General features: G+C 46.8%; 2 protein-coding genes across 4 annotated transcripts in view; one reads left to right on the forward strand and one right to left on the reverse strand.

Moving 5' to 3' along the window:
• Positions 1–330: 330 nt before the first annotated feature.
• SET (SET nuclear proto-oncogene) lies at positions 331–10,951 on the reverse strand. 2 transcript variants are annotated; one of them, XM_087418975.1, is made up of 8 exons: positions 10,786–10,951; positions 4,360–4,417; positions 3,546–3,688; positions 3,078–3,181; positions 2,860–2,973; positions 2,081–2,251; positions 1,849–1,995; positions 331–1,229 (listed from the first exon to the last, which is right to left on the reverse strand). In XM_087418975.1, the coding sequence occupies exons 1-8, from the start codon at positions 10,895–10,897 to the stop codon at positions 1,206–1,208; spliced, it is 873 nt and encodes a 290-aa protein (XP_087275101.1). In that variant the 5' UTR covers positions 10,898–10,951; the 3' UTR covers positions 331–1,205. The 2 variants fall into 2 exon arrangements, with proteins under 2 accessions (XP_087275101.1, XP_087275100.1); XM_087418974.1 differs by lacking the exon at positions 10,786–10,951 and adding an exon at positions 5,979–6,341.
• Positions 10,378–17,324, forward strand: part of DYNC2I2 (dynein 2 intermediate chain 2) — a 37,425-nt gene continuing 30,478 nt past the window's right edge. Inside the window, exons 1-2 of one of the 2 annotated variants that reach the window (XM_087418981.1) lie at positions 10,378–10,535; positions 14,584–14,760. The gene's annotated coding sequence lies outside the window, so the exon portion shown is untranslated. Of the gene's footprint in view, positions 10,536–12,845; positions 13,444–14,583; positions 14,761–17,324 lie in introns of those variants that run through there. The other variant, XM_087418980.1, reaches the window with a different exon arrangement.

Raw genomic sequence — 17,324 nt, forward strand, 5'->3', positions numbered from 1 at the left:
TAAATAAAGGCCCATTTTTTAAAATGCCAATTAGAGATACAAATCGAGGGTACAACATACTCAAAACTGAGTTTTGAGCAATCTGGTATCCCAAATGATGTGAAAATTTTCAGAAACTGATGACACATTGTACCCATGATATTTCCCAACTATGGAGACATTAACACATTGATTCAAATCCCTTTACTCAATCCACATAGCCCTGAGGTCATCCTGCAAAGTGCGTATCAAAAAATACGTAGTTAGGGTGACAAAGTTTGACAACATGTTATACAAGTCAAACTTGGAAAGTCATATTAAGTATATCCATTCTGAGAGAAAAGCATCAAATCCTTTGTGTACACATTTAGTTTTATTGTAACAAAGCAACTTGTACACTTTTAACGTTTAAAACTCAGCATCATCTTTCCTTTCCAGTGAAACAAAAAGAAAATTTAAAAATAAACAGGAACAAAATTACAATAGAGAATGTCAATTCCAAATAATCCTACAGGTTCTGCTGATTCTCCCATTGAGTGGCAGGGCTCAAGTCATCATTAGGAGAGAATTTTATTTTAAAAGTGTCATCTTAAACTGCAAGGATGTCCGTTAAACATCACAATTAAACATGCCAAAGGAGAAGCCATGTTGTCAAAATGCCCACTTAACCCACCCACACATCTCAAACCCACCCTTTGCTGACCTTCTATAACCCCATTTTTTTAAGTTTTTTTTTCTTTTTTTAAACAAGAGAAAGTAGACAGATACATGTTGGTAAATGCTAACTGTCCATATTCACATAGAGACACAGTGTAATCTCTGAGCCCAATATACAGAGAAAGGAGGAAAAAAGCTAGAATTCTATGCACTACTACACAGGGGCCTAGCACCCTCCAGCTTCCAGCAGAGCTAAGGGAGCAGAAGGTTTTTCTTTTTTCCCACAGAGCACGGTGGTGTTGATTCCATAAAGTTTTTGTTGAGACAGGAAGGGATAAAAATGAATTTGGAACAGAAAGGGGTAGAGATTCTTTTCCCACTGTATTCTGCTCACAGCATTTCCCCCCAAAATATGTTGAGAACCATGGTATAAAGGAGAGAAAAGAGACCTCAAAAACAGGGCGACTGAGCACAAGAGGGGAAAGAAAAAAAAAAAAAAAAAGACTGCGACTTGCTCCCAGGGACTGGAGAAAATGAAAAAAGGAAGGTTGGAATCCATCAGTGTTCCATTAGTCATCTTCTCCTTCATCCTCCTGCAAAAGAAAAAGTGGGCAGTTAATCTTTAGGTTAATTCTAAGGTCATTCCCCAACATTCCTACGGACTACGACAGACTCCACAGAACACAGCAACACGCTACGGAGACGTCTAATCTTATGAACATACACATCAATCTGCATCCAATCTCGACTGCAAGACTCAGTGATCTTGTTTCAGATAAATTAACTTCTCCACACTAACCAAATCATCAGACATCTTTCAGACCAAATAATCCAACCAAAAACAAATCTATCCCCATCTGACTATAAGAATTTTATAGTTTGTCCACAACAGGCAAATTTTTATTTGGGAGATTTCCTCAGAATCTGACCAGCTGCACAGTCCATATCACTTTCATTAAGTACTGGCTAGGGAAGGACAGGATTGAATAGTCATAAAAACTATTCAAAAGGAAAACTAGTTGAATGGTTGATGCAATGAACTTATCAAAATTTCCTTCAATATTGGACAACAAAAGAGCTTATCTTTTCTACAAATCCACACACACACACATTAGTTGAGTTAGTTCCATTATACAATATATATAACCTCAAAAGTAACATGCTGAATTCTTTACGTATTTTCTTTTTGGACTTAACCAAATTTTCTTTTACCTCTCCTTCCTCCCCCTCATCATCATCTTCATCTTCTTCACCTTCATCCTCATCCCCTTCTTCATCAATATCTTCTAATCCTTCTTCTTCTTCATCATCATCATCATCTTCTTCTCCTTCTCCTTCTTCATCATCCATGTCAGGAACCTTAAAGAAACACGTTACCGTAAAAACCCATTTTCAAACAAATGAGACAAGTGCACCCTTGAATAAAACAACCTTCTCAACTCACCAAGTAGTACTGTAATGGATTTGGCCAAATATCATCTTTGATGACCTCTCCTAACTCATCTGCACCTGCATCAGAATGGTCAGTAAACCAGGTAAAGAAGCTCTCCGGTTCCTCATGCTGCCTCTTCCTGCTGGCTTTATTCTGCGTTTGACTCGAACGTTTCGTCAAATCCTAAATGGATGGAAAAACTTTGGATATAGTCTCTTTACAACACCTAAATTCCCTATAATTTAAACAATTAAGAGTTTAACCCAAAAGCATAAGAAAAAAAGGGACATTAGTACATTATCTATACTACTATTCTTATCTAAAAGAAATTATAAATCGTCCAGCAGGTAAAGAGAAAGAAGTCCTAGAGTTCTAGGTCTGCAAAAACTGGTGTCAAATTTGTATGACAAGCTTTTCCCAAAAAAGTACCATCTAAATCTGGCTTTTTCATAAAATTAGTTCCACTTTAAGAACCATTATCATAACATAATATGATAATTTAAAATACGTGTATTAATTAAATGCAGACATAAATGGATTTTGGGAAGTGGCCGGCCATTTGAAGAGCTCAGTCACCAACGCAGAAAACCAAAAGATGTAGTCCATTTCTTCAAAAACTTGCACTATAATTTATAATGAGATCCAAGCTATTGTATTTGACTTGAACACACTACAGTTTTTTATTTTAAGGACCTGCATTTAACACATTACCAAAGCACCAGTATTGGTAAATGGTTCAACTAAACCAAAACATACAAAATGATATTTTTACCCAACAATTCCTGAAATACCTTTCCAGATTTCCATTTGATTTCAGTGGACTTTGAAGACGGATCACCACTCTCATTCAGATGAAATTCTTTGGAGAGAACTTTATTTTCGAAGTAAGGGTTTTCATCAAAATACTATAACAAAGGATTAGAGGATTAGAAATGAACACAAACAGCTCCTCTAACCAACCTCAAGTTAATTTCCACAGTGGCAAACAAGATGAGTTACTGATACTCACAAAATCTATTCTGTAACCTGATTTAATATCTTCAAATTCTGTCACTTCAACTCTTGTCAAATAATGCAGCGCCTCTTCATCTTCCTCCCCAAGCAGTGCGGACACTAGACCAGCAAATTGCAGGTCAAATATTCAACAGACAAGTATTAACAAGCAACTTAAGTGACACCTTTTACAATTTACCAAATTTTAGTAAGCATCTTTGTTTCCATAAATCTACTATTAACTGAAAACCAAATGGCTCAGAGTGTCAGAGCTGTCACCATCTTCTATCAAGTAATTAAACAGAATCCTCAGAATACAATCTCTTCTAAATAAACAGAAAGCATTAATTACAAGCTTTCCCCCTGAGTGTTTCAATCTCTGCATGTACCCAACATGATGGACCAAGTCCTCAACCAAGACCCCTCTACACTTTAACAAGTGGACAGCTCACACCCTTTATAATGATGCTCTCCCATAACATACCTTGTGGATGGTTGACAAATGTTGTTACCCAAAAATTCGGGATTTTGGCGATCAATTCCGATCTCTTCTGAAAAAATGGTTGGCGGAGTTTGTTATATTTCTGTTCTACTTTCAAAATCTCCTCACTGGCTTGTTCATTAAGTCTGAAACGAATGAAAGGACGTTGATAATGACGGTATTTGACAAACACAAAACTGCAGAGACTGCAGAGTATTGACTCTTGTTAGCTTTAGAGCAGTGCAAAGTACCTATTTATAATAAGCAAATCATCTAGATTTTTGTAGCTATAGACTCAAGTCAAAACTAAGATATCTGCTTTACCAACAGGCACTCAATAAATGACAGTTATTAAAATGCCCAAACTGAGCATTTTGCTAACACTGTATATTTATTTCATCTACTCTACCACCAGGCTAACTTCACTTCTGTTTTCCTCAAGCAGATCAAGTCAAAAAAAAAAAAAAAAAAAAAAAAAAAGCTGCTAACCAAGTAACAAAGTTATAAGGCAAGTCAGAGCCAACACAGACACCATAATGCTAAACCATGAGAAGTCCACCACCATGATTCAAACCATGTGTACCCTTAAAAAGCAAACCCAATCTTTACAAGGTCAATGTACTTTCATCAAAAACTTTTCGGTGACCACAAATATTTCACAGAAAAATAACACTGAATCTTCATAATATTTCCAACTAAGTTATAATCATCTCCACTTAGCCAGCGGATCCAGATTTATTTGACCAGTTTCAATGACTACCAGACCATAAGATGCATCTCAGAATACTTCTCCAAAGTATATTAAGAAAAACTTTACCTGTCTATTTCATTTTGTACTTCATCAATATGTTCAATTGCTTCTTGCTGTTCTTTTTCTGCAAGAAAAAGGTGCATAAGACTCAATACTAATTAAAAGATAAATTTAACTCGCTTTCTTGATGTTAACACTGTCTGTCATATGCAATATATCAATAAACCTATTTAAAAAAAAAAAAAAACTAAACTGCCTACTACAAGGCATGCTCTCCACGTGTTCATGACTGTAGCTGACAAATTACTTTTTAATTAAGACTATCTACAAACCACGCTACCTGCTGGGCCACTCAAAATGTTTGTAGCACTTTTTAAGAGTTCCATTACAAGAAAGAGACCAACTGGTAAAGTTTCTATTATGAAAAATAAAAAATAAACCTTACCCAGAGATTCTTAATACCTATTATTTATCACATTGTATACCTGCCATAGAATAGCACTAGCTGTTAACTAGAATATGGAAACTAACCCATTAACAGTAACAAAAATTAGACCACCACCTATCTCAATGGTAGAATCACTTTTTATACAAAGTTAAAAATACTGCTCAACACCCATTACAATGAAGACATGAGATACGCCTACAGAGACAGGAAGGCCCTGGGAACTACCCCGCCATCATAAACACTCGACTTTACCCTCTTAGAATACGAACCCCAGGATTCGCACCTGACCTTTCTCACCCCTCCAACCTAATTTCAGGTGGCCTGACCTCAGATGCAGCCCCACACGATCGTGGAGCACACTTCCAGGGGAGCAAGCCTGAAGTCAGAAACTACCAAGTACAGAAGGGAGAGGAGGCAAAGGGGGTGTGCGACGGCAAAGGTGCCCTTTTGTCCGGTAAAGACAGCAAAACCTACAAAGCTAAGTGGGCGTGAAGGGGCCTGATCGCGCAGCTCATTTCCGGTAACCATCCCGGGTTTCGCAGCCCCCCTGCCAAGAAAGCCTCTACGGAAGAGGCCGGGAGGTTTTCTACCAGCCATTGTCAAGCCCCTCCGACACCCTGGCCGCCGGGCCAGGTCGCCCCGCGCGCCGCCGCGCCGGGGTGGCCGCCCCACGTGGGGAGAGCCCGGGGCCGGCCCGAGCATCCTCCCGGGCGGCCCGGGCCCCGAGCGCGGCCGGCCGCGTGCTTCCCCGCGCCCCCACCCCGCCCCGGCTGGAGGCCGAGGGCCGCGCCGGGGCCGGCCTCTGGGTGGGGGCGCGGGGGCGCCGCCCGCGGCCCGGGCGCCAAGGGGGAGCCGCGCGGAGGCCCGGGCGCGGGGCCGCGTCCGGCCGCACCATGTGGCGGCGGCGGCGGCTGATGGGAGCGAGGCATCATGGCGGAGCACAATAAAGAGAGGCTTCTCGGGAGGGAGGGAGGGGGAGGAGAGCGAGGGAGGGGGGAGAGGAAGGGGTCTCCTCCGCCCGCGCCGAGCAGGCCGCAGCGCCCCCGCCTCGCCGCGCCGGCCGCCGCCGCGGCGCCACCCGGCCCCGGCCCCGGCCCCGCGCGCACAAAAAGGGCGCCGAGGCGCGCGCCGGCCGTCCGCCCGGCGCCCCCGCGCGCCCCGGGCCCGCCGGCGGCCTGCGGGCCGGCGGGCGGCGAAGATGGCGGCGCGGCCGGCCCCCGCCTCGCCCGCTCCTCACCTGAGGTCTCGTCGGCCCCGTCGTGGTTGGAGTTGAGCTCCTTTTTACTGACTTTGGCCGCCGGCGCCGACATGGTGCTGCTCCGCGGTCGGGGGGGGAGCGGGGAGGGGGAGAGAAGGGAAGGCGAAGGGGGCGGGCAGCGGCTTCCCCTCACGCCACACGCGCGGGCGCCCGCTCGGTCCGGCCGCCTCCTCCCGGCGCTCGCTCGCTCGCTCTCCCTCCCCCCGGCTCGCGCGCGCTGCCCTCGCGGCCTGGCGACGAGGGAGGGGCTGGGGCGGCGTGCCGGGCCCCGGCCCGGGCTCCTGCTTACGGAGGGGAGGCGGCGGCGGGCGGGCAGGCGGCGGGCTCCCTCACTCACGCTCCGCGCTCCAGCTCGCTGCTCGCTCTCCCCGAGCCGCCTCCTCCTCCACCTCCACCTCCTCCTCCTCCTCCTCTCGGCGAGGGGCGGGCGGCAGGGCGCAGGCGCGCCAGGCCCCGCGCGCACGCCCCGCCCCCGGCCGGAGAGGCTCGCGCCGCGTCGCCATTGGCCGGGGCGCCGGGACGAGGGGGCGGCGCCGCGGCGCGGAGACACAGGGCCTGGCGAAGAGGCGGGAGGAAGGGACGCCGCGACGCACGGGGCCGGCCCCCCGCGCCGCGCTCCCCTCCCCCGCTCTCCCTTCTCCAGCCCGACCCGGGACATTTGCGCGCTACGGGCGCGCGGCGGACCGAGGGGCGGGGCCTCGCCGAATGCTCGTAGGCCCCCGGCGGGCGCGTCACGTGGCGGCGGAGCGGCTTCCCTTCTCCGCGGGGTGGCGCGGGGGATTTGCAGCCCCCCAAAAGTGCAGGCCTTGTAGTGGCCGGGCTTCGCGTCGGGGCCCAGAAACACGCTCACTCCGGGGTCTGCTCCCTGGGACACTGCTGGGGCATCCCTCTTCGGGGGAGAAGGCGGCACCTCCATCCTATTTTCCAGATGGGGAAGCTCCCGATCTCACTCACTCCGGTCTGTTTGCAAAGCCCGAAGCTGTCCAGACCACTCACGGGGCCTTTTCCGACTTTTTAGTCCAAGCTCTGCCCAACAGGCTGTGTGCCCTTGGGCAAGTCACTTTCCCTCTCTGTACCTATTTGTTACGAAATTATAAAATTCAAAAAAGGCTGACAAATGGGACCGTTGTGTCAGTGGTGACACGTAAGCAGGGCCTCACTGAAGTGGAAGTCCCCTGAAGGCAGGGCAGTGCCACATTCATTAGCGGGTGCTTTTAGCCCAACTTAGTGCCTAATACTTGCAAGAAAGTGTACAGCCCGCTAAGCGCCAGCCCCAGCAGCTCGCAGCGTGCATCTCAAGAAAGCAGCACAACTGCTGGATGGCGTGGGCGGCGTTAAGTTCACTTCACGGCGTCAGAGATGATAGGACCAGGAGGCCTGCATTAGAGGCCGAGTCTTGAACCACTGAGTGGGGCCGAGGCGCTTCTGTTTAAATAAGGCTTTCCAGGTAATGCAAATGCACCACACTCTGCTCCCTCCTCCAGGGCCCCAAGACATGGACCACAAAAAGCCTGAAACCTCTCCTGGGCGTTGGTAACCAGAATCTGGGGTTAGGGTATTTGCCTTCCAGCACTCACATTTTACTATTGGCTCTTAAAGCTCAAGCAATGTCTTAAAGGTTCAAGACAGTCCATGGTGAGTGATGGATAAATGTGAAATAATTGGCATCCAGTCCACGGGTACAGAAAACGTTTTCTTGAGACTTTCCCCCAAACCCAGAAATTCATCTAATTCTTCCCCTTCAAACCTCATTCTCAACTGAGTCCAGCTCAATTCATACCTATCCCAACTGGACAGGCCTTTTGAAGGGAGAATTATCATCACCAGTGATAAGCTGGTAAATGTTTCACAACCAGCTCCCAGAAGAGAAAAAAAACACACCAAAAACCCTGATTTGTAGCATTTGCTGATTTCAGTGATATATAAATATGCTCACCATGGACAATTTCCTGCTACACTGTGATATCACTGAACAGAGTTGGAAAGAAATACCAGCCTTTAGCACACTGCTGAAGCAAGTACCTGGGCCACAGGCTGTGACAAGTACATGCATTTTCTCATTTAACCTTCATGAAATATCAAGTAGGTATTAATATCCTCATTTCATAGATAAACTCAACTTTTTTTTGACGCAAGTGGCCGAACCAAGATTCTAAACCAGGCTGGTGGCTAACAAAGCCACTGCCCTAGGACAGAGATTTTCAATTTTTTCGGGAAAAAATGGCCAAAGTAAGAGAAACATTTGAAATCAGGACCTGGTACACATCCACACAAAAAACAATGCTTACCCTTATTAAGTGTGATGTGACTCTTAATCTTCTATTTTATTTTCTTTAAATGCAGGTTGCACTCCACTAAAATGTTTTGTGACCCACAAATGGGATAAAACAGTCTGAAAAACACTGTGCTGAGGGCTGCTGCTTTCATACACAAGGCCTGCTCAGATTGGTACCAGTGACCCAGAGTATCTCCTAAGTGCCTGATCTACCTGTGTTTCCCACGCAGCTGCAGGGGTCCGGGAGCCTTGTAATACCTTCCGATTAGGCAATGGGCTTCCAGGCTCCTTCCCACCATCCCAGCCTTTAGAACCATCTGCTCCCCTTCCTGACCTCTCCTATAGCACTTCTCAAGATGAATGCAAGGAGCACACATTAGGAAGTGGAAGAGAAAGAGAAAGCAAACGGGCAGTTGTTTCAGTCAACAAGGGAGTGGCATGGACACACCAAGAGATAATTCACCCACCATGCATTATTCACTGTGGTCTCTCCCCATCTGCAACATTAGGAGCTCTGCCTTCTCTCCCAGGCCTCTCAACTCACTCTCAGAATTCCTCCCTCTCCTCTCTTTCCTTCCCAGCTTCCTTTGAAGGAGGAGAACCCCACAGCTTAAAGACTGGGACAGAGAGGTGCTGGCGTTCCCTACACTGCAGCAGTGTCCCAAGATGACCGGGAAATCTTAGCTAGGGTGGCCTTCAACAGCCACCCCACCCCACGCCTCCTTTTTCTGATCTGTAAAATGGGGTTATCCACAGCATGCTGCTGCTGGGAGGGCTGAGGGATAGAGGTGCTTAGCACAGTGCCTGGCCCCTCAGTGCCCAGGGAGTGGCGTGAGCTGTTATTTGGACTTCAGTGAACCACCTAGGAAGAACTGTGGCTGCACCTTCTGATCCCTTCTGGTCCAGTTAATTCTCCCAGGAAGATAACCAGAAGGCCACCAGGAGGACTCATCCACATTTTGCTGCTCACAAGTGGGGAGGAATTTACTATCCCTCTCAAGAGCACTGATTATCAGCCAATTGCTGTCTTAAATGTTTCACTTCTATTTAAGCCTCACAGCACACCTAAAAGATAGGTACTGTTGAGCCCATTTTACAGAAGAGGAAAGAAGCACAGCTTATGTCACTTGCCCAACAAGGTCACACAGCCAGATGGAGCCACGTTTCAAACCCTAGCCGTCCCACTCTACCACTCTGGGGCATCAGCGGGGCAGGACGTCTTTGCATCCCATTTGGAAGGAGATGGACTGAGACCCAGTAAAGTCAAACTTGCCATGCCACTCAGCAGATCCACAGGAGCACTGTAATGAGGACTCCTTATCCAGTGCTCCTTCCATAAGTGTGACTCGACCTTAGCCAAGTCAGCAAATTAGAAAGATTCGTGGGCTCCGAGCCCCTCCCCTCAGTGCTGAGCCAGCTTGCTGTCACATTTTCCTAGGGCAATGCTTTTCTGCCTTCTACCTATCCAAACCCAACCCCAAGAGGGCCCCACCACATCACCACTCCATCAGGGAGGACTGATCACCAGAACAATCCACTTTGTGCCTGGCTCTAAACTATGTGTCTGCAAAACTCAATGCAGCCCTTACTTCCAAGGTAAGGGTTAATGGGGGGAGGGGCAGACATGAAACCGACAATTACAAATTACAATGTAACGATGTAAAGGCCAGGCTGGGGTGACTCTGGGTGCTCCAAGGGCAGAAGGGGGCTCCTAACTTTAGCCCACCAGCTGTGGCTCAAAGGAGAATGCCTGCAAGAAGTGACTTTTCAGCAGAGCTGGAAAACGAGGAGACGTGTGCAGGTTGGGAGAAGGCAGTGATCCAGGCTGAGGGCAGGTGGGTGTTCAGGCCCCCAGGTGAGAGACTAGAGCCCCAGGAGGTGAAGAGAGGGTTAAGGTGGGAGGGAGCCTGAACCTGCAGAGGTCGGCAGGGGCCAGGAGGGGAGCGCCCCGGAAGTCTTAGTCTATACCTCGAGGGCAGTGGGAAGGCCAGGAAGGGTTTTAAACTGGGGAGTCACGTGATCAGTTTTGCTCGGGCTGGATGGGAGGAGGAGGTGGCAGTAATCTGGGCCAGAGTTGTGAGCAGGCAGCAGCAGCAGGAAATCGAAGTGGACGGATATGAGAGGTATCGAGGAGGTGGAACCACCAGGACTCGGGGATCTGGTGGGATGTGGAGCGGTGAAGGAGAAGAAAGGCGTCACATGTGTGCCCTGAGCCTCAGGCTGGCTAGTGGTGCCACTTACGAAGACAGAAAACCCAAGGAGTGAGTCTGGGGGCGGGGAGACAAGTTCGGTGTTGGTGTAGGGTTGGGGGCAGGGATGAGCTCCCATGTGCTCCAGGTCTCCCAGTTTCACTCCTTCTGGTTCTTTCTTCACATAATCCACTCACCGCATCCTTAAACCCCTTCAGAGGAGTTTGGGATCACATCTCAAAAGGGACCGGGCAAAAAAATCACTTGAGTCAATCCTTGCAAATCCCTTAAGTCTCCAGGAAAATGTAGTGTAGGGACATACCTCCCTTCGGCAAGTTCACAGAGGTCTTCGATGTCTCTTCTGGCTTGGGGGCGAGAGGCAGTCTCTGCTTCTTCGTTTGAGGCGGGAGCGAATTCTGTCGTTTGGGGGCCATGCTGTGAAGAAAATCCAAGAATCAGACCCAAGAGGGGACCAGCGTGTCTGGAATAAGCGCTGAGAACTGAGGCTGCCCCGTGTGACGGAGGTTTAAATCCGCTCTGGAGCCGCCCAGCCTGGGGGGGAATATTTACATGACAGTGGGACACGCACTCCATTTCCCCTCCCCCAGCCTCATCCCTTCCCACCCACCCTCCAATCAAGATCAACTTCTTTTACTTGTTCTCTGTGTTTCTCTAGAGGGGCATTCTTGGCGTTGGGTGGGCGGGGGAGGTATTTCCTTGTGGGGAGCAGTTCCTGCTTTCCAGAACCCTCCTGGTCTTGACTTGAAACACCAGCAGCCCATCCCCCACTCCTTTCCCAAATCCCCTAGGTAGGCAGTGCTGCCCCCATTGAAAACTTGTCCTCTTCTTTTTTTCCTTTGGCCTCCAGAAGACTTAAACGTGCCCTTGCCTCACCTCAGCCTGGAATGTTCTTCAGTCCCTCCACCCCCACCGCTATGTCTGGCTAACTCCTTCCCAACCTCCAAGGGCTAAATGAATGTTGAAATAAAGGATTCTCATCAAGGATTACAAAGGAAGAGGGAAAAGCAGGTACCCTTGAGAGGACTTGGAGCAGCCATTCATTCTTCACTCACTTCAGAAAAGGATAGAAGGTTGAGAGTTCCCAGAACATATAGAAGACATCTTGTCTGGGAGTCACAAACCCCAGTGCCTTTGGGGGCCTGTCAAGGAATAACTATGAGTAAGGCAAGCAACTGGATATTCACAACAGCTAGTGGAAGGTAGCTTGGTACAACCAGTCTGGAAAACTGGGTGCCAGCTCTGCCAAAGCTGAATGTGTGCTGAGTTACTGTTACCCAGCGATTCTACTCCTGGCTATATCCTCAACAGAAATGCATACCCGTGTGCACCAGTGTGTGTGATAAATGTGTTCAAGAATTTTTATAGCAGCGAGATTCATAATAGCCAAAATCTGGAAAGAATATAAATGTCTATCAACAATTGAAAGAATACGTTGTGAGATATTGATACAAGGGAACATGATAAAACAATGAAAAGGAACGAGCCACAGCTACATGCCACGATGTGAACACAGCCTGCAAACATAATGTGGAGTGAAAGATACAAGACGCAAAATAGGATAGGCTGTGTGATTTCATTGGCATAAAACGCAAAAACAGGCAAATCTGATCTATGCTGTTAGAAGTGGTTATTCTTGCCTTGGAGAGGGACATCATTGGAAGGGGCATCAGGGGCCTATGGACTCCTGGGCATGTTCGGTGTCTGGATCTGGGCTTGCTACCCCAGTGTAGTTAGATTTGTGAACCCGGTGTTGGCAGATCTTTGATTTTTCTAAAGAGAAGCCAGAGAAACACATTTTTTTGGTAAACTCTCTGGATTTTAAAAAGTTAGCAACTAAGTAAACATTTTAAAACATGCTTTGTGGGGGCTGAGCTGGTGGCATAGTGGTTAAGTTCACGCGCTCCAGTTCAGTGGCCCAGGGTTCGGAGGTTTGAGTCCCGGGCCAGATCGACTCATCAAACCATGCTGAGGCGGCATCCCACATACAAAATAGAGGAAGACAGGCAAAAAGAGGAAGATTGGCAGCAGATGTTAGCTCAGGGCCAATCTTTCTCACCAAAAAAAATAAATAAATAAAACACACTTTGTGGACCAGATAAAACGTGATCAGGCCACTTTCAGCCTATGGACCATGAGTTTGCCACTTCTGAGACAGAGCAATAATTTTCAATTTTTTTTCGTTGTTTTTTTCCCCCATTGATTACCCTTTAAAAAAATAAATCTTAGGCATAAGTCGATGTCAATACCAATAAAAACCTGAGCTCTTTCTGGTGGAAGATTCCATCACCACCACCTCTTGCTCCCCGCCACCCCCGTTCTTTGTCAGCTTCTGAGGAACTTTGAACTCCAAGACATTTTGAAAGTCACAAGTGTCTTGGATTTACAGATGAGCAAGCTGAGACCTGAAAGAAGTGATTTACCAAAGGTTGTGAGGAGAGTAACTGAGTTATAGCTGGAACCAGGGTTCTGGGGTCACTTTATCACGGGGATGAGCTTTCTAACCAGCCTAAGCCTCAGTGTTTATACCTGTAAAATGGATGATAACAATACCTGCTTCTTTGTTTTAGGATTTTCAACTTGAGGACAAAGGGTCATCTTTTCCCTGTTTTTACCACAGAAATTGTCCAAAAATAGTATGGGAAACAAAAACGAAAACTCCCTTTTGATGAAACTGGGGGTCAGCTAAACCCCAAACCACAGAATAGGTAGCTGGATGGCCAAAGCACTGGAGAAGGAACAGGATGTGTACAGGAAGAGAGGGCAGACACCCTGGCTACAGATTTCTGGGAGGATCAGCTCTGGAAGCTGAGGGGCAAACCCCAATCCCTTGCTTACAGCAGCCAGAACTGGGTATACAGACAGGACGCTGCACTGCGTTGGTTCCTAGAAACAAAGAAGTGTCTACATGAGGAGTAGCCCAGAGGAGCTTCACGAGACCAATACAAATTAGAACTACCTTGTGAGTCCTTTATTTTTTTACCAACCAACCAGAGATCCAGAAGTTTAGAAACACCCCACCTGGGAGAGGCTGTGAGAAGAGGCGCTCTCCTTACTAGTGGCAGCTTAAATGGATACAATCTCTTTGGAGGGCAATTTAGCCCTCAGAGTATCTATCAAAAGTGCAAAAGTATATACCCTTGACCCAGAAATTCTCCTTCTAGGAATTTATCTTACAGATTCATTGCACAGCTGTGAGATAGCCCCTGTAGGAGGCAATTCATTGCAACATTGTAAAAGCAGAAGATTGGAAACAACCTAACCACTTCTTTAGGCTTTTGGGGACCAAAGGGTGTATCCATACCATAGAATGTTCTGCAACCATCAAAGCAAATAGGGAACCAGAGCTATGGCAAAGTGAAATAAGCGAAGTCCTAAACCAAGTAGTTAGTATGTTACCACTTGTGTAGGAAAAAAATACACTTTCACTTATTTGCCTGATAACCACCAACACACCTCTTGAAGGACTCCCATGAAGGTGATAACACTGCCATCCCGGGGGAGGGGACTGGCTGGTGAGAAATGAGAGGACAAGGATACGGGCGAGACGTTTCACTCTTAACCCTGTTGTATATTTTGAATTTTGAAACTTATGAATATATTACATTAAGCAACAACAAACCAAAGATTACCTGAGCTCCAGTCCTTGGAATCACTCAGATTACCTCATCACAGCACCCACTTGGTACATGTCAGCTTAAATTCAAACATGCAAGACCCCACCTTTCCTTTCCTCTCCGGCTTCCAAAATTTTAACTTCCTGGATTCCCAGAGGTGTTACTAGGCAACTGTGCAACTCTGCTCCATTCCAGAATGGGCTGCAGGCAAGGTGGGGGCAAGGCAAATGGCCTCCCTCCACCCCACCCGAAAGTTGACAGGTTCATGATGTTCCATAACCCTGAGGCCAGGCTCCCTCTGGGAACCAGCAGTTTCCAAAACATCCAAAACACTGTATTGTTTAGTTATCTGTGTGCACCACAGGGTAGCTATAAATAGCTACCATTTATTGAGCATTAGCTGTATGAGAGGCATTCACTAAGCATTATCCTTTTGAACCTTCCCATCAATCTTTCCAGTACAGTATTATGTCCTTATTTTACAGATCGGAGAATCAAACCAAGTGAAGAATCAACACTCGAAGAGTCTTGCCCCAAAATCAAAGGGATAGGAGTAGAAGACTCAAGATTTGAACCCGTGTCTTTCTGAGTCCTCTGCACCATTTTGGCCCAAATGTGACGCAAACAGACCGCTACCCGCAGTGAGCCCAGAACACACCAAGGTTTGTCTCTGAGACACACACAACCCCAGGAGATCATCTCTGGCTGTCTCCTGGTAGATTTCCCTTCACAGTTCTCAGCACAGAGGAGGCACTAGGATTAAGACAACCTTTTGTCTTAATGGGTGCCAGAGTCTGAAGGTCACTTAATTCGTCTTTCATTGTCCCCACCTGTGCTCTGGCTCCTTAGGGCTCATTAAAAAGTTACGATAAGCAACTAGAAGGATGTGCGGCTATGACACACAACTATCTACTGGGGCTTTGGGGAGAAAAGGGGAAAAAAAAAAAAGGAGGAGGATTAGCAATAGGTGTTAGCTCAGGGCCGGTCTTCCTCAGCAAAAAGAGGAGGATTGGCATGGATGTTAGCTCAGGGCTGATCTTCCTCAAAAAAAAAAAAAAGTTACGATAGCATTTTTATTAAAATTTAGAAAATTAATGGGGCTCACCTGGTGGCACAGTGGTTAAGTTTGTGCGCTCCGCTTCATGGCCCAGGGCTCACAGGTTTGGAACCCCAGCCTCGGACCTATGCAATGCTCATCAGGCCATGCTGTGGCAGTGTCCCATACACAAAATAGAGGAGGATGGGCACAGATGTTAAGCTCAGGGCCAATCTTCCTCAGCAAAAAGAGGAAAGATTGGCAACAGACGTTAGCTCAAGGCCAATCTTCCTCACCAAAAAAAAAAATTTTTTTTAGAAAATTAAAATAAGGCAAAAAGGGTTATACAAATATCCCACATTCAAGAGATATAGCAACTACTGGGCCGGCCCCGCGGCTTAGCAGTTGGGTGCGCGCGCTCCGCTGCTGGCGGCTCGGGTTCGGATCCCAGGCGCGCACTGACGCACTGCTTCTCTGGCCATGCTGAGGCCGCGTCCCACATACAGCAACTAGAAGGATGTGCAGCTATGACATACAACTATCTACTGGGGCTTTGGGGGGGAAAAATAAATAAATAAAATCTTAAAAAAAAAAAAAGAGATATAGCAACTACTAATATAACCTACCTATATAATATAACCTGTATGTCATACAACATGTATTTGTGTGCATTTAAAACATGAGGATTGGGCCGGCCCCGTGGCTTAGCGGTTAAGTGCGCATGCTCTGCTGCTGGCAGCCCGGGTTCGGATCCCGGGCGCGCACCGACGCACCGCTTCTCCGGCCATGCTGAGGCCGTGTCCCACATACAGCAACTAGAAGGATGTGCAGCTATGACATACAACTATCTACTGGGGCTTTGGGGGAAAAATAAATAAATAAAATTTAAAAAAATGAGGATTATAGTATAAAAATGGCTTTTAGTTTAATTTTTCCCATTAACAATTTTTTAAACATTTTTTCATGGTGTTATATATTCTCCCATGACGACATTTTTCATTGCTGCATTGTTTTCTGTTGAGTAAATGTGCTGTAGTTTATTTAACCAAACCTCAACAATTGAAATTTAAAGTGTTCCTACTATTTCACCATTATAAGCAATGTTGTGATGAATATCCTAGCAACTAAACCTGGCACACATACATGGCTATTTCCTTCGAATACATTCCTAGCTAGAACTACAATTGTTGAGTGAGAAAGTATGTAGAATAAAAAGAGTGTTTAATGTGTTGCCCAATTGTCCAGTTACTTTCCTGTAGGGTTTGTGTATCTTTCACGAAGCCCTGCCTCATTCTCTGAAGTTTGTATTTGGTAGGTGGAAAATTTTATCTCAGAGTTGGCATTACTGGTGAGACAGAACAGTTTTTCCTTCTTTCTTTCTTTTTTTTTTTTGTGAGGAAGATCAGCCCTGAGCTAACATTGATGCCAATCCTCCTCATTTTGCTGAGGAAGATCGACCCTGGGCTAACATCCGTGCCCATCTTCCTCTACTTGATATGCGATGCCGCCACAGCATGGCTTGACAAGTGGTGCGTTAGTGTGTGCCCAGGATCGGAACCTGCGAACCCTTGGGCCGCCGATGCAGAGCTCGAGCACTTAACCACTGCACCACCAGGCCGGCCCCCAGAACAGTTTTTCATATGCTTCTTGACTGATGGGATTTCTTCTTTTGTAAATTGCCCATTCATGTCAATTTGCTCAGTTTCCTATTGGGATGTTTCTCTTTTTTTTGTTAATTTATAATTGTATTTTACATATTAAGCATATAAGCCTCCTCTCTTATATATTGCAAAATATTTTTCCCTAGGTTATTATTTGCTTCTCGTTGTATTTTTAGTGATTTTTTAATTTTGGGGGAGACTAATTAAAGTATTTTATTTTTATGTAATCAAGGCTCTTGATTTGTGTGTGTGTGTGTGTGTGTGAGGAAGATTGGCTCTGAGCTAACATCCATTGCCAATCCTCCCCTTTTTGCTGAGGAGGATTGTCCCTGAGCTAACATCTGTGCCTATCTTCCTCTATTTTGTACGTAGGACGCTGCCACAGCATGGCTTGATGAGCAGTGTGTAGGTTCGCACCTGGGATCCAAACCTCAGATCCCTGGGCCACCTAAGCTGAGCATGTGAATTTAACCACTATGCCACCGGCCTGCCCCTCTTGACTTTTTTTCAATTGAGGTAACATTGGTTT

This window comes from Ceratotherium simum, chromosome 29 (genome assembly GCF_057802395.1).
Source record: "Ceratotherium simum simum isolate JZ-2026a chromosome 29, ASM5780239v1, whole genome shotgun sequence".
In the NCBI taxonomy this organism is placed as follows: Eukaryota; Metazoa; Chordata; class Mammalia; order Perissodactyla; family Rhinocerotidae; genus Ceratotherium; species Ceratotherium simum.

Excerpts from the sequence above, each read along its gene's own strand:
- SET (XM_087418975.1), bottom strand. The coding sequence starts at position 10,897 with ATGGCCCCCAAACGACAGAATTCGCTCCCGCCTCAAACGAAGAAGCAG. Across the intron at positions 3,182-3,545 it reads ATTTGTCAACCATCCACAAG|TGTCCGCACTGCTTGGGGAG; the intron begins GTATGTTATGGG and ends TTGCTGGTCTAG. Across the intron at positions 2,252-2,859 it reads TCAAATGGAAATCTGGAAAG|GATTTGACGAAACGTTCGAG; the intron begins GTATTTCAGGAA and ends CCATCCATTTAG.